We start from the raw sequence: 26095 nt of genomic DNA, 5'->3' as shown, positions 1-26095 counted from the left end.
ACACCGGAGAAGGCAAGGGTGTGTGTGCTCAGGAGTACAGGGGCACTTCCGCAGCTGGGGTACGTGCGTGTGTGTTTGGGGGCAATCAGTGACTTGGGAAAATAGTTCAGCTGAAAGCTCAACGTTCAAAGTGAAGCTCCAGATATCACACACAGTGTGGAGTTCAGACTCCTGTCGGCTTATAGACCGTGGGGTTGAGACTGCTCTGGTGCGTGTGTGTATGAATGCGTGCGTCTGTCTGTCTGTCTGTGTGGACTATGATGTTGAGACTGCTCTAGTATGCCGCAAGCGTTTCAGCTCAGCGTTATTTGTGATGACAAAGACACGCCACAGGGGACACAGGAGCGTGCTGTTCCTGCATAAAACATGGCTAAAGGGGATTTATAGCATGTTGCGTTCCATGTTTAAGTCAAGAAGTGTGTGAGAGAGAGAGAGAGAGAGAGAGAGAGAGAGAGAGAGAGAGAGAGAGAGAGAGAGAGGCCTTGAAGCAGACAAAAGGTGTGAGTGATCCTTTATCCATTCATCAAACTAATCAAACCAGTCAAACCAGTCAAACCAATCAATCAATCAATCAATCCAATAAAACCAATCAAACCAATCAAACTAATCAAACCAGTCAAACCAATCAAACCAAACTAACCAATCAAGCTAATCAAACCAATCAAACCAATCAAGCTAATCAAACCAATCAAACTAATCAATCAAACCAATCAAGCTAATCAAACCAATCAAACGAATCAATAAAACTAATCAAGCTAATCAAACCAATAAACTAATCAAACCAAAGTAAGTGCTAGAAAAAAAAACACTGACTACAGACTTTGCCGCGTCCGATATTCACTACTCCAACCATAGATAAACACAGAATGTAGAAAGCTGTCAGTAGCAGCGCCATCAGGTGCAATTACCATCGCTAACACCCACACCCAGACACAAAGACACACCGATGATAGCATTGGGATAGCATTGGGATAGCAATGGGATAGCATTGGGATAGCATTGGGATAGCATTGGGATAGCATTGGGATAGCATTGGGATAGCATTGGGATAGCATTGGGATAGCATTGGGATAGCAATGGGATAGCATTGGGATAGCAATGGGATAGCATTGGGATAGCATTAGGATAGCATTGGGATAGCAATGGGATAGCATTAGGATAGCATTGGGATAGCAATGGGATAGCATTGGGATAGCATTAGGATAGCATTAGGATAGCATTGGGATAGCATTGGGATAGCATTGGGATAGCATTAGGCCAGTAACAAACCCATCTTCTCCTCTTGCCTCACTATCCAAACACTCCTGGTATTCCAGACCAGAGCCAACGTGCTGCCGGAATCATGAGACTCTCAAAATGAACGCCCCCCGGAATATTTTGGAGGTTTGATATCGGATCTGATCCTACAGGGCGACGTTACGTGAACAGTCTAAGCACGAGACACAAAGAAATGTTATTTGGGGGCACTGGGTTTAACACACACGCACGCGCCGTGTATTAGCACGCAAAAAAAGCCTCCCTGGTTATCAGAGAAACATGATCGGTGGTTCATGAAATGACAGGAGAGAGGGAGAGAAAGGAGAAAAGATTGCGATTGTACATGTTTAGAGCCCGGAGCAAAACTACAGCATCCTCTTCGCTGGAGAGAGGGAAACAGATACCACACAAGAGAGAGAGAGACAGAGGAAAGAGGAGGGAGAGACCGTGGAAAGAGGAGGGAGAGACCGTGGAAAGAGGAGGAAGAGAGGGGGAATGATGATTCCTCTAAGGAGAGAGAGAGAGAGAGAGAGAGAGAGAGAGAGAGAGAGAGAGAGAGAGAGAGAGAGAGAGAGAGAGAGAGAGAGCAATTCCGTCCATCTGTTTTATTGCCAAGTGTAACCTTTACCTGAGAACCTCCCTACTTCTCAATTGCCTGAGGGGCCTAGTCAAGTCCAGACAGGTACGGAAATGGGCATTGGGGTTGCTGTGGGCTTCAGGGGGCTGGGGTGTTGAGAGGGTGCTGTAAATAACTGTAACTCCTTAGGCTGCGCACACACACACACACACACACACACACACACACACACACACACACACACCCTGGGGAGGGGAAGATGTAAACCCTCTGCATAGATCCACTAACATCACACACACACACACACACACACACACGAGTGGAAAACAGAGAGAAACAAGAGACGGAGGAGAGGAACGAGGGATATACTGTATTTATCATTGTAATGTTAAAAGGTAGTATGGAGTTTTCCTATTTTTGTCCCGTTTCATACTGTATCTACAAGCACACATGCGTACACATGCACACACCACAGAAAAGACTGTCTCTTTGTCTGGTTGGACAAAAGGAATTGAAATCAGCGGACGGATTGTCACAGACGCGTTACTTCCTCATTCTCTGGCGGTGAAATGAAATGAAAGCGGAAAGACACAAACACATTCTTCCAATCTGACACCCTCAGCCTTTTGTCGCTATGGGCCTGTGTTGTCCCATAACTAAAAAGAAGTCTTTGGTAACGATAGCGGCCGTTTGAACTGTCATTTGCATACATTTGAGAGTCAAAACAGTGGCAGTTGTAGTGACTAGCCCTTCGTCACCTTCTGATTTGAGGTGTTTTAGTTCCTTTATCAGGAATCACGCTACAAAATCATATTCTTACAAAACCGTCGCTGTCCTGGAGAGCTACAGAATATACTGGCTTTTGTTCCAACTCGGCAACGAAACACCTGATTCACGTCGTCAACGGCAGCATTCATCAATACCTTGATGAGTTGAATAATTTGTGTTAGTGCTGGGCTGAAACAAAACCCTGCACATCTGTAGCTCTCCAGAACCAGGGTTGAAGTCCACTGCACTAAATACTCCAGTTCTTGAGTCAGAATCTCCTGTGTTCAGGAGAATTTTCCAAACCCCCACTTGTGCACTATGACACTTTGAAGCTCTTGACCCCTTAGCCAGAGGTCGCAAGGCATTTATCCCATTGCCATGGTGATATTTGACACCCCAACCCCCAACCCTATCGCTGACTGGGCCCTAACGGCAAGCTAAGACGCTGGTATCCATAGCAGCATCATTAAGACGTTAAAAGCTGATCTGTTTTATAGGTCTCCGATCCAGTGGTCTACCGCAGCCCGTTACAGAGTGGCCAACTAAGGAGCTGATGCGGACTCTCAGTCAGGGCTCGTGAAACCTACAACTGCAACTACACCCACACACACACACACACACGCAGGATGCCACATGCAGACACAAACACACACACTAGGCATAGTAAGGTGCTCAGCTGTCAAATCCAACTCCCCACCTGCCCAAATCAGCTCCATTAACCCCCCCCCAGTCATCTATTAAATTAGACTGATCTCATTTGAGACCCCCCCCCCGCCACACACACACACACACACACACACTTTACCCTGAAGCCACTTCAGTCCTGCTATATTATGTTAACGCAGTTATCCACCACTTTCCAACTCTCCCAATTAATGCAAACCAAAACCAGTAACCACATTTATCAGGCATTCCTTCAGGGGGGGGGCTTCTCCATATGTACCCCCCTAACCCCTCCCTCCTTTCCTTCCCCCAACCCTCCTTCTCTCTGCATTTGTTTTTCAGAAAGGAGTGGAACGCTCTTTGAAGATCAGTCGGCACTACCAACACAGAAAGACTACTGGCACAAGTAGCAATGCACTATTAACAAAATAACATCCCTGATAGATTAAAGTAAAAAATAAATACTACACCGTTATAATTTAACTGCTTTTCAGACTCCCTCTTTCTTTTTCACTCATCAACAACTGCCAATATGAAGCTTTCTCACACACACCTTTTAGGGGTTTCTTTAATGAAAGGTGAAGGGCAGAGGTAAGAAAGATATGAGCAGGGCGGTAACGAGGCAAGGTCGAAAGGTCAAGATGGGTCAGTGCATGGTGAGAAGAGGAGAGAGACTGGAAGCTTTCATCTCTCGCCTTAGGGGTTAGGAGGTGAGGGAGAAGAGGAGAAGAGGTGAGGGCTTAAGCTAAGGGGTGTGAGAGAAAGAGAGAAGGAGGGGGAAACAAGAGGTCAAACGGTGGAAAAACAGGAAATCACTCACACCTGCAGACTGAGAGGAGTTAAAACTGCAGTCTTACTTAGCTTTACTAACCCGACTAACCCAACAAAGAAACAACATCAATGGGGTTTCACGCTTTCATACAGGGGCCCTTTCCGGTCTCACACACCCGTCCGCTTCTCTCCCCCACACACTCTCTATCTTAATAGTGTAATGCCGCCATCCATTTCCCGCTGTCAATTATCCACATTAAACCCCTCCCTCCTTCTCCCTCGCTCCTTCTCTCTCTCCTTCTCTCCCAGAAGGAGGTCAGACTGCTTCCCTGTTATCTATTTCCAAGGTCACAAGGACACAAATCCAACCATTTTGTAATTTGACCCAATGTAAGGACGTCTCCCAATGATGCGGAGAAATGGTCTGTGTGTGAGTGTGTGTGTGTGTGTGTGCCTGCGTGTGTGTGCGTGTGTGTAGTGTCCTACCTGTCAGCGTCCCCTTGGCCCGTGGAGGTGTTGCGTTGGATGGTCTCTCGTACCGCCGCCATGCCGTCGGGTAGACGGTTGAGTCGCCGCGTGTACAGACTCAGACCGCCGTCCGTCAAGTAGCTGAGAACAGAAAAGGGCAATGGTCAACATTAGATAACGGCAGGTTTTCAAAGTCTAAGCTCCCGTTAAAAATGACACAACACTTAGTTTCACATCCCTTTCGATGGAATACAGTTTTTCATGTCAGCTTTCAAGCCGGGAAGAAGGAAACAGAACGTGGACCAAACCCTTGGTCTAACACCCCAGAGAAGGACAACAACTCCATCCCTTTCTGGTGCCTGGGCTGGACAAACAAGACGGACGTTCCGTCCTGCTCGAAATAAAATCAACAAGGAGAGGAAAGGACATCCATCTTGTTTGTCCGTCCCAGGCACCAGTCTCATCAATCAGGATTAAACGGCTGCTGGCCGACTGGACCGGTCACTAACTCCACACCACTGGGGCTCTGTGCACATGTAGAAGAACAAAGACACGCACACACACACACACACACACCAGCGCAGCTAGACCAGTACTTCCCCTACATTTCCTAGATGTTTTCTCCCGGTGCAGTGTTCATTTTGGCACTCTTTCTTTTCAGATTTGACTCTCGTTTTTAGTCCATTTTGACTCAAATATAATCAAATCTGAGTCACGTTTCTTGTCATTTGAATAACGATTTAGTGTGGTTATTATCAAAATGCCGGAAATAGCGGGCCGTTTTAGTCAACTGAACGGCCTTTAATTTTAGTAACATAACATGTGTCCTGCTTCATTAAGCTTGTGTTCCCGTGTGTATCAAGAAAGGTCCACCACCCAAAGGACATCCTATCCAACCTGACACAACTGTGGGAAGCACTGGCGTCAACATGGGCCAGCATCCCTGTGGAACGCTTTCGACACCCTGTAGAGCCCACGCCCCGAGGAATTGTGGCTGTTGAGGGCTGCAACTCAATATCAGGAAGGTGTTCCTAATGTTTGGTAAAGTCAGTGTAGGTACGACACTAAACCTACCACACAACCACTGACTGAACACATACAGTACACCTCGTACATATACTAACTGTACAATCCCAGGGAGTCCGAGTAACCATATCCTCAACCAATCATGAGGAGAGTCACAGGAACTGAACCAACCAAGGTGGTGTGAAAAATAGCCCTTTGTCTGTGCATAGACAGGTTATTGTTTTCATATACTGTATGGTGGAGACCCTTACAAACTGCAGAAGGAGCAAAGACACAGAATAACGCACAGCGATGCATTGTCAACGTCCTACTAAAGGCTCTATCAACACACTGCCCTGAACACTAACACTCTTGTTTTTTTGTACGACCTTTCTACAACCTCTCTATAACATATCTACAACCTCTCTACAACTTCTTTATACATTCTCCACAACCTCTCTATAACATATCTACAACCTCTCTATAACATATCTTCAACCTCTCTATAACATATCTACAACCTCTCTATAACATATCTTCAACCTCCCTATAACATATCTTCAACCTCCCTATAACATATCTTCAACCTCCCTATAACATATCTTCAACCTCCCTATAACATATCTTCAACCTCCCTATAACATATCTTCAACCTCCCTATAACCTATGTTCAACTTCTCTACAACTTCTCTATACCCTCTCTATAACATATCTACAACCTCTCTTCAACCTCCCTATAACATATCTACAACCTCTCTACAACTTCTCTATACCTTCTCTACAACCTCTCTATAACATATGTACAACCTCTCATTACACCAGTCTCTCCCAAGCCACCTGTCCCCTTTGCCCTTTTCATAGACACACAGAGGTGAGACACTGTATGAGGGGAACAGGTGAACAAGAAAGCGGAGGATGACGATGATACTTTAATTGGCCAGGTTTCTTACTTCGTACGCCAATAACTTCCATAGGAAGAGGTTCAATCCAATAACAGCCACAGAGAGGGGAGTTGTACTCTCGTACAGTATGTCCGCTCAGAAGCATTTGTCATTCCATACACATCTCTAGAATAAACCTGGAATCTATTTACTTTACCGCAGAAAGCTAATAGTGCAAACATTTTAGCTTCCCTCTCATGTTCTACGGCTACTGACCAGGGTTATGCTCAAATTGCATTTAAATTAACTCAATTCCGGAAAAGAATTCCGATGCCTAAATCCCAAAAAAACGACCCATTGTCGAGGGTTTTTCCAGTTCATGCACAGAGTTCCCACCCAGTGGAACAATAAACAGACCCTAACCCTGCAACTGACAAAAGCAGAAGTACCGCTCTCACTAAAAACCAACAGGTAATAGCAATGTCAAGGTGTTACATGCTTAGTAACTCAGGATGACATCTCAGAATCACACACACAACTTCATCCCCGCTCATCTAAAAACAGATAAGACAACTGGATTGGTTTTCGAAAAATCACAAGACTTAACGTTCTGGTTCACCCACCATTGGGACATACCTTTTCGCCTCGCACATCTTTAATGACGTGGGTCCGACCTAAAACAAACGTGTCCAGGTGAGTTAAGATCCCCCTCGATAAAGATCAGAATGAACCGTTCAGATCAGAATGTGTGTGTGTGTGTATTCCAAATATTATATGTAGCAACAGTGTAACTGGCATACATATATACTCTGCCTTATTTGTCTTGCGTGTTTGTGTAATGTCTATACACTTAGACCTAAGTGTGTGCATAAGTATGTCTCTCGCGCCTGTGTGTGTGTGTGTGTGTGTGTGTAGAAGTATCTGTGAATATACAGTATGTGTGCTTCTCGTGTGTGTTCCTCGGTGGGTGCTCAGTGTTGGTATGCGGGCTTCTTCTGTTAACTCCACATGCTCCCACTCACTGAAGGCTCTGCCTCTGCCTGGCTGTCTGCTTGCTAAAGAGCACAAGGTGGATAGGGGTGAAGAGGGGAGGGGGTAAGGTTTTGAAGGGGGGGGGGGGGGGAAGAGGGGAACACCATACCCCCCCAAGCCAGTCAGAGCGAGAGGATGAGGGAAGTTGGACCCCGGAGGGAGGGGGAGGGGGGGGGGGTGTATCTCCAGGGGCCAGAGAAGCCGGAAGGGTAAGAAGAGAGGGGGAGGGGTGGGGTGGGTGTACAGTGCTGCCTGAGGTACTTCATTCTCACGCAGAGTGATCAGAAGGCTCATTACATCCCGTTGTCGTGTTCGGGGCTTTCAGAAAGCACTTCACATACCCAGGTTAGGAGCCACAGCATGAACCCGAGGATCAAAACACCTCCGGTCTTCATACCTGTTTCACCACCAGGCGCTAACTGACCTCTCACTTTCAACCAATTCAAAACAAATCGATATATCATTTTTTTCACTCCTCCACAGGAATATAATATATTATAAAAACACCTGGAATGAGATAACGAACGACAACTGTGAGTCGCCTGTAAGTCCAACTAGATGGGCAAGTGACAAAACTGGCTATATTGTAAACATTTATGAAAACAACATTTAGATTCTTTGGTCTTAATTCAAGGTTAGGCGTAAGGTTAGGTTTAAAATCGGATTTAAGAAGATAAATTGCATTAAAAGGCAGTGTTTGTGACTTGCCACTTGCACAGATAATGACTACCCAGTAGGTGGGCGTGGAATCCAACTGCCAACTCATCCTCTATGTCAAACCTATGACACGTGCTTTAACCAGTTAGCTGCTAACGCAACCTAGCATTGGTGGTTAACCATTCAATGGCCTGGGGAGGAGGGGGGGGAGGAGAGACTAAGCTATCTGTGTCTGTTTTAAATGGTTAAGACACAGGGAGGCTTCACCATATTACCGCACACGCACAACCCCCCAGGGTACAGGCGTAATCTGGTCACTTGAATAAGGGCTCATTTCGACCATCAATCACCCTGTTCCGAGGCCGAGGCTGGGACCACACACACACACACACTCCTGTGACTATAGTTCATCCTCAGAGCCTTTGTGTGTTTCCTTTATATCCACCATGTCATCATAATTCCAGGCTAGTGGTACAGAACATGATGCCGGATCTAAACTCTGTACAGCACCTGATCACTCATCTCTCTACACTACAGCACTACCGCTTTGGCTGGCGTCCCACCCAATCCCTAAGTATAGATGTAGGAGATCATACTGCACTAGCAGGGGAATGGTTGGGGTCTTCATAGCACTCACCTGCCCAGGTGTGTGTGTGTGAGAGAGAGAGCGAGAGAGTGAGTGAGTGCTTGGTTTGAAATAGGTTATCTGAATGCTTCAGGGGGAGCACTTAACCCCACCCCTTTCAGAGCAGGTGGCTCTGAGGAAGTGAAATGGAGCGAGAGAAACTTGCCGCTTTTTTGGTTCATATAACCGTCGATTCCATCACCTTTTTTTTCCCCCTCGAGACTTTGAGGAACTTTAGGATTTGTTTGTTGCTTTTTGATGTTTGACTATACAGTATTCAGATATCCGTTCTTAGCTACTCATAGGTCCGTTTTTATCTAGTACATTTCTTTCTGTTACCCCACGAAGCTGCATTCAATAATTTATACATAGTCTGCTCCCTTGTGTCTTAGTCTCTCTCTCTCTGATTTTGGCCGTGCACTCTCCTGATTCTGGCATCGGCAGCAGAGTTGGCTCCCAGTGTGTAAATTCATATGATAATAATGATGACAGCATTGGATTAAATTGCAGAGTATGACAGCCAAGGTATGCAGGGGGCCTGTTACAACATGGACATTGACTTCAACATGGGCACTGACTAGAAAACAAACAGGTTACGAGGTTCAACTCTACTGGATTGAACTCACAGGGACGAAGCTTCATACAGTTACCATCTGATCTGGGCCCATGTTCATGAAGCGTCTCAGAGTAGGAGTGCTGATCTAGAATCAGTTTTGCCTTTCAGATCAACAATGAGAATACAATTATATGGACAGGGAATAGCTGATTCTAGATCAGCACTCCTAATCTGAGACGCTTTGTGGATACGGGTCCTGGTCCCCAAAGGAAATACAGCGCATTCGGAAAGTATTCAGACCCCTTCCCCTTTTCCACATTTTTGTTACGTTACAGCCTTATTCTAAAATTGTTTTTTTCCCCCTCATCAATCTACACAAAATACCCCATAATGACAAAGCAAAAACAGGTTTTTAGAAATTTTTGCAAATTTACTAAAAATAGAAAACCTTATTTATGTAAGTATTCAGACCCTTTGCTTCCATTGATCATCATTGAGATGTTTCTACAACTTGATTGGATTCCACCTGTGGTAAATTCAATTGATTGGACATGATTTGGAAAGGCACAAACCTGTCTATATAAAGGTCCCACAGTTGACAGTGAATGTCAGAGCAAAAACCAAGCCATGAGGTCGAAGGAATTGTCCGTAGAGCTCCGAGACAGGATTGTGTTGAGGCACAGATCTGGGGAAGGGTACCAAAACATTTTTGCAGCATTGAAGGTCCCCAAGAACACAGTGGCCTCCATCATTCTTAAATGGAAGAAGTTTGGAACCACCAAGACTGGCCACCAGGCCATACTGAGCAATCTGGGGAGAAGGGCCTTGGTCAGGGAGGTGACCAAGAACCCAATGGTCACTCTGACAGAGGTCTAGAGTTCCTCTGTGGAAATGGGAGAACCTTCCAGAAGGACAACCATGTCTGCAGCACTCCACCAATCAGGCCTTTATGGTAGAGTGGCCAGACGGAAGCCACTCCTCAGTAAAAGGCACATGACAGCCCGCTTGGAGTTTGCCAAAAGGCACCTAAAGACTCAGACCATGAGAAACAAGATTCTCTGGTCTGATGAAACCAAGATTGAACACTTTGGCCTGAATGCCAAGCATCACGTCTGGAGGAAACCTGGCACCATCCCTATGGTGAAGCATTGTAGTTACAGCATCATGCTGTGGGGATGTTTTTCAGCAGCAGGGACTGGGAGACTAGACAGGATCTAGGGAAAGATGAATGGAGCAAAGTACAGAAAGATCCTTGATGAAAACCTGCTCCAGAGCACTCAGGTCCTCAGACTGGGGCGAAGGGTTACCTTCCAACAAGAACACGACCCTAAGCACACAGCCAAGACAACGCAGGAGTGACTTTGGGACAAGTCTCTGAATGTCCTTGAGAGGCCCAACTAGAGCCCGGACCTGCACCTGATTGAACATCTCTGGAGAGACCTGAAAATAGCTGTGCAGTGACACTCCCCATCCAACCTGACAGAGCTTGAGAGGATCTACAGAGAAGAATGGGAAAAACTCCCCAAATACAGGTGTGCCAAAAAGACTTGAGGCTGTAATCGCTGCCAAAGATGCTTCAACAAAGTACTGAGTAAAGGGTCTGCATACTTATGTAAATGGGATATTTCAGTTTTATTTTATTTATAAATGTGCAAAAAAAATTAAAACCTGTTTTTTCTTTGTCATTATGGGGTATTGTGTGTAGATTGATGAGGGAAAAAAACTATTTAATACATTTTTGAATAAGGCTGTAACGTAACAAAATGTAGAAAAATTCAAGGAGTCTGAATACTTTCCGAATGCACTGTATACCATCTCAAAAAGTGACTACAGAATGTCTTACAAGTCCTCTCACAACAACAACTGTATTTTTCCCTTCATGCCACATTACTGTTGGCTGTACCATGTTCACATTTGTACACTTAGGGGAGATTACAAATACACTGGCGCCCTCTTGTGACATGACAGCCACTTATAATGCATTGATTCCCAAACCTATGAGAAAGGGCACAAAACCAACCAAACCAGCCCCAAAAGGGATGAGTAGCAATTTGCAAAACACAATTAAAAATGTTTTACCCTGTCATCATATGCTAGTTCTCTCAGAATACTCACCCACTGGTGACATCATCAGGACGCGCTGCGTTCTTGCTCAGCACATCCCCGTCACTCATGTAGCCCGTCACCTCCATGGCGATGCCCTCCAGGTCAATATCCTCCCCTCTCCCCCCCAGATCCATACTGAGGGCACCTCCCCGCCCTGCCAGCTGTCTCCGCAGGGGGCCAGGGTACAGGTAGCGGCCCCCCTGCCCTCCTCCTCCTCCTCCCGAGGCACGACCCCCGTAGCCGTTCCCCGTGGAGGGGGCGTCCCCCGCCTGCAGGCGGGGGCTGGACTGGCCCAGTCGCCACGACGACAGGGAGGGCCGGGAGGAAGTCAGGCTGAGGATGCTCCGCCCACTCCCGCCGCCGCTGCCACCGCTGATCTCCGTGGTGACGTTGCTATCAAAGGTCGTCTCCAAGGTGCTGGGGGAGGGAGGGAGGGGCGGGAAAAAAGACTGAGTGTAAGGCTAGACATTAGCTCAGCAGCAGTGAAGTGGACTAGACTAGACAGTGGGTAAGACCTCTCCAATTGTGCGAAAAGGAGAGAGCAAGCAGCAGGGAGAGAGACTGGGTCAGGAGCTTGAATCAAAATCAAAATCCAAAGACAAGACCAGCGCTCCATCCAGCCACTACTGGATCAAAGACACTGACCCTCTCATACAGGGGGGAGATCATGCTGAAAGAACCAGACACAAGACACAGTCTAGTGGGTTTTTGGAGAACAAGCCCTCCATTACACACACACCAGAACAGAGCATCAGACAGACAAGTCTCAAACCGCAAAAGGTTCATCCAACTTCGTCCTTTATTCTATTTCTATCCGGCAACCCTGGAGTTATTAGTGAGTTATTAGTGACACTACGTGGCCTCTAAGTGGCAGTCATGTCCCACTTTAAGCCGCTCTCCAGCTTGGAAATTAGACCTTTGTCCTGGTGGACCACCCATTAACGCGCCCGCTAGTTAAAACAGACGTGCTGACTCTCTTTTCCTTTTACATTAACAGCCTGCTTTTGGGATTTTTTTCACAAGAGAAAGTCATATGGACATTTGCTAAGAACAGCTTTATTGTGACCACTATTGTGGTCTCTCTCTAGGAGCTGTGTCTGTTACGTCTTAACGGACGTCTGTGGAACTTGTCGGATACACAGAAACAGAATGTGGAATAAAAAATAAAAAACGGGTATCTGTTTGGCTACTTGGCTGGAAATTGTCCGTTCTCATTGCAGGAGGTTCTTACCTGTGTGTGATCTGAGTCCCCCGTAGACTGGACATGGTCTCTTCCAGGTTCTGGCGCAGGTCTGCAATGTTTTTAACAGTCCGCAGCCGCCGTGTCTCTGGATCTTCTGCTATACGGAACAAACATTGTGACTGGGTACATAGGTACTAGCGGTGCGCGGATCACCCATCGGCAACCGCCAGACTATACGCGGTAAAGTGAAAATCTGAGACCCACACCCGATCCTAACCCGCTAATATAGAAAATGCTCTGTTAGGCTACGGTCAGAGTCAACTCCGACGTCCTTTGTGCCTCCATGGATACACGTTAACTTTTTCTTCCCTTTTCCCCAAAAACATTTGGCAATTGGAGTGTAGGCTATTTGGCGCGCGTACAGTAAGGTCCTAAAGCTTAGGCTTACACACTAATGCTAGATAGCCTACAATAACGAAAGTAAAACCTCAATGTAGCCTAGAGATATGAATTGCACATGAATTCGATTTTGATAGATTTTTTTATTGTTTTAACTTTATTCAAACCGCTCGCCAGCTGACCGTCATCGACACAATATTTCATGACCCTAAACTCGCCCGCTCCGTAGATATAACTGAGGGGACTGCGGGCTACGAGTCAACCTGCGCTTCACTTGTGGACACGACAAAAACCACCACTGAATTGAGAGTGCATGAGCCAGGAAGGTATGTTTCTCATCAGATAGAATCAACCTGACGTCGGATTCATGTCAAAAATACCCCCCCCCTCAGAAAAAAAATGGCCCATGTAACTTCTGTACAGTTCAGACACATACCCAATCGCCCATCAGCTCCTACAGACAGAACTAGTCGATGGCCTACCTGAAAGGTCCTCAATGGATGGCTGGCTGGTTTTAAAGGGGATGTTTTCACCGCCCCTTCCTCCTGACCCCGCCTCTGTCGCCATGATACCGTCCACGTCCGTTTGTGACCTAGATGATAGGGAAATTCCTAGCAAACAGCTTGCAGATTCCCACTAATGATCAGTGACTAATGACTTATGGTCCTTTCAGACTTTCTAAAGTTTACAGTTTTATCAGTCCAAGGTATGTGTATTACTCACCTGTACATGAAGGGTGCTACGGTGGCTGTGTTGGGGTGGCTGTGGTGCTGCTGGGGCTGAGGTAGCTGGACGCTGACTGTGTTGCAGGCTGTGCTCTGTGTAGCGCCACCACTACCACCTTCCACCACCGGGGCGGCGCTGTGGCCCTGTTGTGAGGCCTTGCCCTCTGTAGAAGCCAGACTAGAGGTAGAGCTAGAGTGCCTGCTGTCCCTGTCTCTGTCTCTGTCCAGGTGTCCGCGTTGCAGGACAAGACCCCCTCCCAACCGCATGCTCCGGGGACGCTCCCCACCCTCCTTCCCCCCTGCCGAGGGCGCCTTCCCCCCTACCCCTGAGGTTTTACCCCCTGGCTTTGGTATGCCGCTGTGTGAAGGGACAGAACTCTCCTTCTTGGCCACTTTGCTCCCTTTGGGTATGAAACTGGCGATTTTAGAAGTTCTCTTATTGGAGGAGGGTTCCGTTTCCATTGCGACACTGGTAGTCGCTTCCTCCTTAGGCTCCTCCCCCCTGAGTTCCATCCTCTCGGTGGCGATGTGTTTTCCCGCCTCTTTCCCTCTTTCCCGCTCTTTCTCCTTCTCCTTCCCCCTCTCCTTCTCTTTCTCCTTCTCCTTCCCCCTCTCCTTCTCCTTCTCCTTCTCCTTCTCCTTCTCCTTCTCCTTCCCCCTCTCCTTCTCTTTCTCCTTCTCTTTCTCCTTCTCTTTCTCCTTCTCTTTCTCCTTCTCTTTCTCCTTCTCCAGTCCTTTCACTGAGCTCTTTTTAGCGGTCATAGCTCTGCTGAACGTGCGCTGAGCGATTCCCCTCAGTGCGATCTTGGGGCTGCTGGTTGTTGTGGCGATGGTAGGGACATGGGCTGAGGCACCACCGTGGGTCGTCCCGTTACCGGTCCCGTTGACGCCGGGCCGGGTGTTCCCCTCTGCCTCCTCCAGGGAGTCGGTGTTGGACCCTGCTTCTGCCCTCTCTACTTCACCAGCCCCGAGCTGCCGGGTGGGGGCACCGCTGTCCGCCTGAGCTCCCTGATTGCTGGAGGACGAGGACTTAGATCCGCCTTTACTGTTAAACAGCTTGAGCTTCTCCAGCATAGACTTCTGTTGGACGACTTTAGGGGGGGGCTCGGTGGACGAGGAGGCCTTAGAGGAGGTATCCTTCTCCTGCTTGACAGAGAGCATGGCTGAGGAGGAGGTGTGCTTGGAGCTCGCAGACTTACTCCTCCAGGGCTTGCTGCTGGAGTTGGGGTGGGGGATGGCCGAGGAAGAGGAGGAGGAGGATGGAGGGACGGGAGCCGAGGTAGAGACGCTGTTGGCGGAAGTGCTGATGGTCACCGGGGACGACGGAGCATGCTCAGTCATTACCGGAGTCTGTGAAGTCATGCCCTCTGACGGTTCTGTGAGGAAGAGGAACAGGAGAAGATGAAGAGGTGGATGGGATGAAAAAAGGGATGAGAGGAGGAAGTGAGAAGCGGATAACCGAGAGGAGGATAGGATAGGAGCGAGAGGGGATTAGGAGATGAGAGGAGGAAGTGAGAAGCGGATAACCGAGAGGAGAGGAGGATAGGAGCGAGAGGGGATTAGGAGATGAGAGGAGGAAGTGAGAAGCGGATAACCGAGAGGAGAGGAGGATAGGAGCGAGAGGGGATTAGGAGATGAGAGGAGGAAGTGAGAAGCGGATAACCGAGAGGAGAGGAGGATAGGAGCGAGAGGGGATTAGGAGATGAGAGGAGGAAGTGGGAAGCGGATAACCGAGAGGAGAGGAGGATAGGAGCGAGAGGGGATTAGGAGATGAGAGGAGGAAGTGAGAAGCGGATAACCGAGAGGAGAGGAGGATAGGAGCGAGAGGGGATTAGGAGATGAGAGGAGGAAGTGAGAAGCGGATAACCGAGAGGAGAGGAGGATAGGAGCGAGAGGGGATTAGGAGATGAGAGGAGGAAGTGAGAAGCGGATAACCGAGAGGAGAGGAGAATAGGAGCGAGAGGGAATTAAGAGATGAGAGGAGGAAGTGAGAAGCGGATAACCGAGAGGAGAGGAGAATAGGAGCGAGAGGGGATTAGGAGATGAGAGGAGGAAGTGAGAAGCGGATAACCGAGAGGAGAGGAGGATAGGAGCGAGAGGGGATTAGGAGATGAGAGGAGGAAGTGAGAAGCGGATAACCGAGAGGAGAGGAGAATAGGAGCGAGAGGGGATTAGGAGATGAGAGGAGGAAGTGAGAAGCGGATAACCGAGAGGAGGAGGATAGGAGCGAGAGGGGATTAGGAGATGAGAGGAGGAAGTGAGAAGCGGATAACCGAGAGGAGAGGAGGATAGGAGCGAGAGGGGATTAGGAGATGAGAGGAGGAAGTGAGAAGCAGATAACCGAGAGGAGAGGAGGATAGGAGCGAGAGGGGATTAGGAGATGAGAGGAGGAAGTGAGAAGCGGATAACCGAGAGGAGAGGAGGATAGGAGCGAGAGGGGATTAGGAGATGAGAGGAGGAAGTGAGAAGCGGATAACCGAGAGGAGAGGAGGATAGGAGCGAGAGGGGATTAGGAGATGAGAGGAGGAAGTGAGAAGCGGATAACCGAGAGGAGAGGAGGATAGGAGCGAGAGGGGATTAGGAGATGAGAGGAGGAAGTGAGAAGCGGATAACCGAGAGGAGAGGAGGATAGGAGCGAGAGGGGATTAGGAGATGAGAGGAGTGAAGAAGAAGAAGATGAAGAGAAGGGAGAAAGCAGGAGTGGGAGAGAGGATAAGGAGAGAAATAAGAGATGGTTAGATAGAGCAATCCTCATAGACCCCACACTAACTGTCCATATAAGGTCTTGCACTGTGGAAAGCTTGAGTTAGCCTGTGTTGACACAGTCTAAACGTGTCATTACTTAACGCTAGCGAACCCACGACACTCAGATAACTATTAGAAATCTTGGACACTAACAATGAGAGTGCCTATCACAAAGTGTTTATAAAAACAATGAGGGAAAGCCCTTTAAAGTTTGACCTAGGAATTTGAGCTGAGATAGAACACTGATACTGACAACCATGGGAGGTTTGGACTTATATGGGCTGATTCTGGTCATTATCTTCCAATTCACAGACAAAGACTTGCTCTATCCCAAGTCTGTAATTCTGAACTACTGAGGAAATGAGCTAGCTAAAACACAAAAACACAAATATCTTCATTAAATTGGACTATTTTGTCGAAATTAAGGTTTTACATAAGACACATCTGTTTTACTGCGCGCCAAAAAAACAACACAAAGCACTTTTTAAAAGTGTGTAATTTGTTACCCCTCTAAATCAATAATGTTTGACTTACCAAAAACAGTCACAATCAAATCCAAAACCAACAGAACTCAGAGTAGCTAAGATGTTCTTCCTCAAGAGACTAATACTGGGCAGTGCAAGAATAGTGTAGTTATTGTTGTGTAGTTATTGTTGTGTGCCTGTAGAGACTCCAAGTGCCAACGTACTGCTCACAATATTTTGAATATTCAAAGCCAAACTGCCAAACTGCCCTTGTGGCCACTTCCACGCCCAACCCATTAGTAAGCCAGTACAGCACATGGACACAGCAAAACAGAAGCTACTGTCCTGCTGCACTTCCAAATACCGTCGCAAACACGGTCTATTAAGTAACGATCTCAAACGTAATCCGTTCCAATTCCTTTTCAATACACTCTTAAGAAAAAAAGGTGCTATCTAGAACCTTTAAAAGGTTCTTCGGCTGTCCCCGTAGGAGAACCCTTTTCAGTTCCAAATAGAATGCTCTCTACATAGGGTTCTACATAGAACCAATAAGGTTTCCCCCTGGAACCAAAAAGGGTTCTCCTATGGGGACAACCGAAGGACCCTTTTGGAACCCTTGTTTCTTCTAAGAGTGTACCTTCGTACAGTGCAGTATGCAACCCTTTTTCAGTATGCTGCATTAACGTGACTCTAAACACTTGGTAACTCCTCAAACGAATCGAGTTTAATATTCACACATTTGGACCTCGCTAAGGAAGTATTTACTAGGAATATTAAACACTCCGCATCTTTATGCCACATCCCATTTATTCCTGTTTTTTTAAACACCTTTCATGCCCTAATTGCTTTTCATGCCCCTTTTCGTTTCCCCCAGTTCAGTATTTAGCAAGCGCGCATTGAAACAATGCGCCCATTAGGAAGTGATTAGGGCCCAATTAGCCGTGCTAGAGGTTAGCCGGCGGAAAGTGGGTCAGGTTGCTAATAGCTGGCTTGCTATTGGAGGAGGGCCTGAATGAGAGAGAGGAGGACCAGCAGTAATTACAGAGGAGGTAGAGGAGGGAGAGAGAGAGAGAGAGAATGAGAGACAGACGGAGAATGAGAACGAGAGAGGGATTCAGACTCACTGAGGCTGGGATGTGGGAAAAGGGGAACTCTGAGAAGCTTACGTCATGCCAACAGAACGATCTGTGCCCCAGAGGGAGAATAGGGGGTGAAACCAGCTTGGGTTTTGGTTGAGAAGTGGACATTGTGTTGGCTTGGACACTGGGACACTGGACACAAGAAACACACAGAGCAAAGATGCCCCAGTTTGAATGAAAAGGAGATCCACATTTCGCATCCTGGGTCAGAAGTGAAATTGCAATGAATCCCTTTGCCCCACAGTTGCCAATAAAGTTGTATTGAATTCAATCCCCTTCTTATATCACACAATTGACTTTGTTTCCTGTTTTAGACACACGCGTGATGTATCAATACACATAAACACTCACACCTGAGCAACTGACCAGCATTCTTTCTCCCTTTGCCACACAGTGAACTTTTGTCTGGTCCAATACCACAAACACATGGACTGCTGACATCCCACTCGTAAGAGATCACAGACCTCCTGACCTGGCTACTAAAGATCACTGTGACAAAGTTCACTACCTTGGGACAAAAATAGAATTCCACCAACACACACACACACACACACACACACACACACACACCTTTGTGCCTCTATATGACTTGTGTATTCTCGTAGTTTACACAGGATCCAGGTTTTAGTGTTTAAATCTTAACTACTCAATTAGTGCAGTCAATTAGTAGTCTGAAATCTGAGTCTGACAGACAGAGAGAGGCCCTCAGGACTGAACCACAGACCACCAGTGAACTTCCTGCCATAACCCAACTCTGTCTCTCTCTCTCTCTCTCTCACACACACACACACACACACACACACACACACACACACACACACACACACACACACACTTCTACTCTACACAGCCTCTTTCATATCTCTGTTAAACAATGGATTAAACCAAAAACTCATCTACAGTACATTTGGAAAGTATTCAGACCCCTTGACTTTTTCCACATTTTGTTACGTTACAGCCTTATTCTAAAATTGATTAAATTGAATTTTTTCCTCATCAATCTACACACAATACCCCATAATGACAGAGCAAAAACTGGTTTTTAGAAATGTGTTAAAAAAAACTACTGAAATATCACATTTACGTAAGTATTCAGACCCTTTACTCAGTGCTTTGTGGAAGCACTTTTGGCAGCGATTACAGTCTCGAGTCGAGACAGCCTATAGGGAGGAGGTCAGCGACCTGGCCGGGTGGTGCCAGAATAACAACCTATCCCTCAACGTAACCAAGACTAAGGAGATGATTGTAGACTACAGGAAAAGGAGGACCGAGCACACCCCCATTCTCATCGACGGGGCTGTAGTGGAGCAGGTTGAGAGCTTCAAGATCTTTGGTGTCCACATCAACAACAAACTAGAATGGTCCAAACACACCAAGACAGTCGTGAAGAGGGCACGACCAAGCCTATTTCCCCCTCGCTACTTTTATTTTCAAATGTCTTTTTACTGTTGTTTTATTTCTTTACTTACCTATTGTTCACCTAATACCTTTTTTGCACTATTGGTTAGAGCCTGTAAGTAAGTATTCACTGTAAGGTCTACACCTGTTTTATTCGGAGCACGTGACAAATCTTTGATTTGATTTGAGTCTTCTTGGGTATGACGCTGCAAGCTTGGCACACCTGTATTTAGGGAGTTTCTCCCATTCTTCTCTGCAGATCCTCTCAAGCTCTGTCTGGGGTGGCAGCATAGCCTAGTGGTTAGAGCTTTGGACTAGTAACTGAAAGGTTTCAAGATTGAATCCCTGAGCTGACAAGGTACAAAATCTGTCGTTCTGCCCTTGAACAAGGCAGTTAACCCACTGTTCCTAGGCCAACATTGAAAATAAGAATTTGTTCTTAACTGACCTGACTAGTTAAATACAGGTAAAATAAAAAAATAAAAATGCTGGATGGAGAGCGTCGCTGCACAGCTATTTTCAGGTCTCTCCAGAGATGTCCGATCGGATCCAAGCTCAGGCTCTGGCTGGGCCACTCAAAGACATTCAGAGACTTGTCCCGAAGCCACTCCTGCGTCGTCTTGGCTGTGTGCTTAGGGTCGCTGTCTTGTTGTAAGGTGAACCTTCGCCCCAGTCTGAGGTCCTGAGCGCTCTGGAGCAGGTTTTCTGACTAGTCTCTCAGTCCCTGCCGCTGTAAAACATCCCCAAAGCATGATGCTGCCACTACCATGCTTCACCGTAGGAACGGTGCCAGGTTTCCTCCAGACGCGACGCTTGGCATTCAGGCCAAAGAGTTCAATCTTGGTTTCATCATACATACATCATCGCGTATGTACGTGTGTTTCACTTTGTCTGTTCCACTTCGTCTATATGTGCCAGTACCAAGTGTACAATACAAACGTCCTCAACGTGCGTGTGCAGCATGTCTGTACGAGCGTGCAAGTGTGCGGGCGCCCGCGCGTGTCAGAGACATGTTTGTTCAGCACAGCCACTTCAAAAAGGCCCGTGGTTTCCCCACAGCGTGTAATGGCTTAACCTCGTCCCAAACTAAACCCAGGCAAACACGGTCAAGACCTCAACGCAACCGAACGCAAAAACAAGCTTAAACGCATTAGAGGGGCTCGCATCGGCCGACACCGTGTAGCCCTCTTGACCGCTTTCACGGTCACAAGAGCGTCATTTAGATCGCCCATCAGTCAGTACTGACCTGGACGTTCCCTGCCTATAGAAACATATAGAGATAGACATAAAGTCTAAACATAAAACCATGACTGAGCCTGGGGGGGGGGAAGAGCAGTATCATACTTATAGACACTGTATACAGTTTAGAATGAGGCGCAGCCTAAACATACGATGATGAATGTGTCCAGATTCAGGAAGAGCCTTTTTTTTTAGCAACATACAGTAAGGTACTGTATGATACTTCTAGAAATAGCTGAGGCGTATTTCCAAGGCTGCCCAGAGAGCAACCATTCTTAGCCATACACAGCTGTCTTGCCGGAAAAACCCTCAAAATAAATAAATAAATAGACCGCTAAAAGTGAATTGTAGTTTTTTTTTTTGCTTATATGTTCAATTGCTCAGTTTAACCGAGTATCATTTAATATGGCCGACTTCTATTAAGGAGTACAATAAGTAATATGTTTCAACTGCTTACTCATATCCCCAAGTGGGACAGCCAGTCTTTATTTGGAGTGAAACTTTTAAAAGTTCCTCCACATGAACACACTCAAACAGAGAGGCTACAGCTCATGGGCTGGCCATTCATTCAGCACTGTCTGCACTGTCCGTACACTTTCATGCATGCATGCACACCACGCACGCACGCACACACATACAAGAGTAAGCACCCACACGCACATTCGCATAGAACGCACATACACACACACACACACACACACACATACTCTCTCTTTCAATTCAATTCAAAGGGCTTTGTTGGCATGGGAAACATATGTTTACATAGATAATAAACAAAAGTGAAATAAATAATAATAACAAAAAATGAACAGTAAACATTACACTCACAAAAGTTACAAAGGAATAGAGACATTTCAAACGTCATATTATGTCGACATACAGTGTTGCAACGATGTGCAAATTGTTCAAGTACAAAATAAATGTGAAACGTCTACCTTATTAATTCATATTATCTCTTCGTGTATTTTGGAACGCTTAACGCTTTGTGTGTTCCTTACGAGAATTACAAAAAGCACCGTGGTCTTCCATATTCTGCTTCTTGCCCGTTGTTAATTTGTCCACATGAAATGGGTTCCTCGGATTTCTGAACATATTCAGAACTATCTGAACCTGGACTTCAGAGACTTTGACTTGATTCCTTTGGAAATGAATCTCTTTAGCCAGCAGCAGCAAACAAGATAGATTTGTTCTGAGTGTAGACTACTGAATGATAGATAGTTGAGGGTCACTCTGTGCTTTTAGTTAAGTTTAACTCTTGCCATTGCCTTCTACACTACTGATTTCTATGTCGTACTATAAATACTATAAATACACACAACTGTAATGTCAGGACTCTGACTGGGACACTCCAGAAGGCGTATTCTCTTCTGTTGAAGCCATTCTGTTGTTGATTTACTTCGGAGTTGTATTTGCAATGGTGTTTGTTCCTCACCGGTTGCCCTTTTCTTGTGGCAACAGGTCACAGGTCACATCTCTCTCTCTCGCTGCTGTCACCTTGAGTTAATGTAAAGCATAAGAGGAAGGCCAACTGAATGCTCATGTCTCTCTGCTGTGTAAAACAGGATGGTACCAGTGACATGTTTTACATTCTACTGTCAGCACCACTCACACAGAACAGTCCAGACAATAGAACTGGACGTTTTTACTGAGCCTTAGCATCTTCAGCATTTTATTCCAAGGTAGTAAATCACTGACTGTTCCCGCTAATAAACGTATTGCTAATTTGGTACAGTAAAGCTTGCGAAGTAAAATGTTGTATTAAAACAGTATATCGTTCAAAAAAACACACATAAATCACAAAATGTGAAATATGACCGAGTCAGATCCTGTGTCCGGTCACTAGGTAACAGACCAGGACCAATGGTACTATAAGTCTGGGTCGAATCCTAACTGTCATACAAATCGCACATTGACGTAATGTAGGATTTGGGAGAAAGCTAGTTTCAGCAGAAAGCTAGTTTCAGCGGTGAAAAGATAGATGACAAACCTCAGGAGTGCTGTTGTATCACTGTCCCAGTAGAGTAGAGACCAAAAGAAGCTGAGAGCAGAAGCCAGGGTCCCAAACTCTGACAGACGTTCCACAGAGTGCAGCCTGAGTGGAACTGTTGTGCAGGAGTGAGTTGGGTGAAGGGGGGAGGGATTTGGCAGACACTCAACAGGGAAGGCAGGGGGCTAGGGCGATGATTCCAAACCCTCCTCCCCTCCCTACCTGCCGTCTGTCCCTCTGCACCCTTCACATCACTCTCTCTCTCTCTCTCTCTCTCACACACACACACACCACCCTCTCTTTCTCTCTTCTCTCCATCTCTCTCTCTCTTTCCCCTCCATCTCTCCTGCCGCCATCGTTCATACAGTCTAACACAGGGTAATGAGTGAAGACAAACACAGCGAGTCTAGAAATAACCCCAGTAGACCAGCTGAGTGGTGACAACAGCGCAGAGAGGCTACATAAAACCTCTAACTAAACACACAGTCGAAACAGATTCACCATGGCTAAACACAGCCGAAAATAGAGGCGCATTAAGTCAATACAGTAAACAGAGTGTCAGTCTATCTGAATACAGTGACAGTAGATAGACACCAGTCGCACTGTAATAGCCATAGAAATATAATTCTACTTCTATGGTAACAGCCCCTGGGGGCTATAGAGAACGTACAACGTGAGTTCAATGTGAAGACGAGAGGCCATGTAATAGTAAGGTTCACACAGGGGTCAAACTAATAAAAAACAAACTCAGCTGAGTATCATTTTAACCATGTTTTCTTTTCTTCTGTAGGAATAATGCCATTCTTGTCTCACCCCAGAAAGTGTGTCCCGAATAACGATTGATTGAATTTTGATTTGTGTGACTACACACTAACGCGTACGCTAATAAATCGGGAAGCGGGTACAGGGAGTGAATATTTAATAATGAATAGAACATAGTACAAAACAAGAAACATGAAAAGTGTACAGGCATGAAACAGAAACAATAACGCCTGAGGAAAGAACCAAGGGGAATGACAGATATAAGGGAGGTAATCAGGAAGGTCATGGAGTCCAGGTGAGTGTCATGAGGCACAGGTGCGCGTAACGACGGTGGCAGGTGTGCGTAATGATGAGACAACTGGCGACGTGACAGTACCCCCTCCCTGACGCTCGGCTCCAGCCGCCGGACGGCGCCGTCCAGAGGAATGGTCCCGGGCCACCCCAAGGTGGTAAGGGTAGGCAACAACACATCTGCCACGCTGATCTTCAACACTGGGCCCCCTCAGGGGTGTGTACTTAGTCCCCTCCTGTACTCCCTGTTCACCCACGACTGAGTGGCCAAACATGACTCCAACACCATCATTAAGTTTGCTGACGACACAACAGTGGTAGGCCTGATCACCGACAACGGTGAGACAACCTATAGGGAGGAGGTCAGAGAACTGGCAGTGTGGTGCCAGGACAACAACCTCTCCCTCAATGTGAGCAAGACAAAGGAGCTGATCGTGGACTACAGGAAAAGGCGGGCCGAACAGGCCCCCATTAACATCGACGGGGCTGTAGTGGAGTGGGTCGAGAGTTTCAAGTTCCTTGGTGTCCACATCCCCAACAAACTATCATGGTCCAAAAACACCAAGACAGTCGTGAAGAGGGCACGACAAAACCTTTTCCCCATCAGGAGACTGAACATTTTTGGCATGGGTCCCCAGATCCTCAAAAACTTCTACAGCTGCACCATCGAGAGCATCCTGACTGGTTGCATCACCGCCTGGTATGGCAACTGCTTGGCATCTGATCATAAGGCGCTACAGAGGGTAGTGCGTACGGCCCAGTACATCACTGGGGCCAAGCTTCCTGCCACCCAGGACCTATATAATAGGCGGCGTCAGAGGAAAGCCCATAAAATTGTCAGAGACTCCAGTCACCGTAGTGCCAAGTCTAGGACCAAAAGGCTCCTTAACAGCTTCTACCCCCAAGCCATAAGACTGCTGAACAATTAATCAAATGTCCACCAGACTATTTACATTGACCCCCCCTATTTGTTTTGTACATTGCTGCTACTCGCTGTTTATTATCTATGCATAGTCACTTCACCCATACCTACATGTACAAATTACCTCAACTAACCTGTACCCCCGCACACTGACTCGGTACCGGTACCCCCTGTATATAGCCTTGTTATTGTTATTTTATTGTGTTACTTTTAATATTTTTTAAACATTTTTTTACTTTAGTTTATTTGATAAATATTTTCTTAACTCTTCTTGAACTGCACTGTTGGTTAATGGCTTGTAAGTAAGCATTTCACGGTAAGGTCTACACTTGTTGTATTCGGCGCATGTGACAAATAAAGTTTGATTTGATTGATTTGAGGACCAGGAGCGGGCCGGTCGCTTCTGCTGAGGAGCGGGAACCTGACGAGCCGGCTGAGGCATGGGAGCCTGACGAGCCGGCTGAGGCATGGGAGCCTGACGAGCCGGCTGAGGCATGGGAGCCTGACGAGCCGGCTGAGGAGCGGGAACCTGACGAGCCGGCTGAGGCATGGGAGCCTGACGAGCCGGCTGAGGCATGGGAGCCTGACGAGCCGGCTGAGGAGCGGGAACCTGACGAGCCGGCTGAGGAGCGGGAACCTGACGAGCCGGCTGAGGCATGGGAGCCTGACGAGCCGGCTGAGGCATGGGAACCTGACGAGCCGGCTGAGGCATGGGAGCCTGACGAGCCGGCTGAGGAGCGGGAGCCTGACGAGCCGGCTGAGGAGCGGGAGCCTGACGAGCCGGCTGAGGCATGGGAGCCTGACGAGCCGGCTGAGGAGCGGGAACCTGACGAGCCGGCTGAGGCATGGGAGCCTGACGAGCCGGCTGAGGCATGGGAGCCTGACGAGCCGGCTGAGGAGCGGGAACCTGACGAGCCGGCTGAGGAGCGGGAACCTGACGAGCCGGCTGAGGCATGGGAGCCTGACGAGCCGGCTGAGGCATGGGAACCTGACGAGCCGGCTGAGGCATGGGAGCCTGACGAGCCGGCTGAGGAGCGGGAGCCTGACGAGCCGGCTGAGGAGCGGGAGCCTGACGAGCCGGCTGAGGCATGGGAGCCTGACGAGCCGGCTGAGGAGCGGGAACCTGACGAGCCGACTGTTGCTTCCCCTTGGTGAGGCGTTATTCTTTAACGTGTACGCTAATAATCAGGAAGCAAGTACAGGGAGTGAATATTTAATCATAAATAGAACATAGTACAAAACAAGAAACGCGAACAGCGTACAGACATGAAACAGAAACAGAGTCAATATTGCCTGAGGAAAGAACCAGGGGGTGTGACAAATATAGGAGAGGTAATCAGGAAGGTGATAGAGTCCAGGTGAGTGTCATGAGGCGCAGGTGCGCGTAACGACGGTGGCAGGTGTGAGTAATGACGAGACAACTGGCGAGGCTGAGCGCCGCAGAAGGGGGAGCGGGGGTAAACGTGACACACACC

At 47.3% G+C, this 26095-nt stretch overlaps 1 protein-coding gene across 1 annotated transcript in view; it reads right to left on the bottom strand.

Annotated features, from left to right (window-relative positions):
* Nucleotides 1–26095, bottom strand: part of LOC115167569 (neuron navigator 2) — a gene marked incomplete in the record, with an annotated part of 313298 nt that overhangs the window by 40037 nt on the left and 247166 nt on the right. The window contains 6 exon segments of the mRNA XM_029722138.1: nucleotides 4523–4645; nucleotides 11376–11783; nucleotides 12598–12706; nucleotides 13431–13540; nucleotides 13672–14202; nucleotides 14332–15049. Of these exon segments, the coding sequence (XP_029577998.1) occupies nucleotides 4523–4645; nucleotides 11376–11783; nucleotides 12598–12706; nucleotides 13431–13540; nucleotides 13672–14202; nucleotides 14332–15049 (1999 nt within the window).

The sequence above is a fragment of the Salmo trutta genome, chromosome 29 (assembly GCF_901001165.1).
Source record: "Salmo trutta chromosome 29, fSalTru1.1, whole genome shotgun sequence".
NCBI classification, from domain to species: domain Eukaryota; kingdom Metazoa; phylum Chordata; class Actinopteri; order Salmoniformes; family Salmonidae; genus Salmo; species Salmo trutta.
Note: the sequence above shows the minus strand (reverse complement) of the source record. Positions and strands in the feature narration are given on the sequence as shown.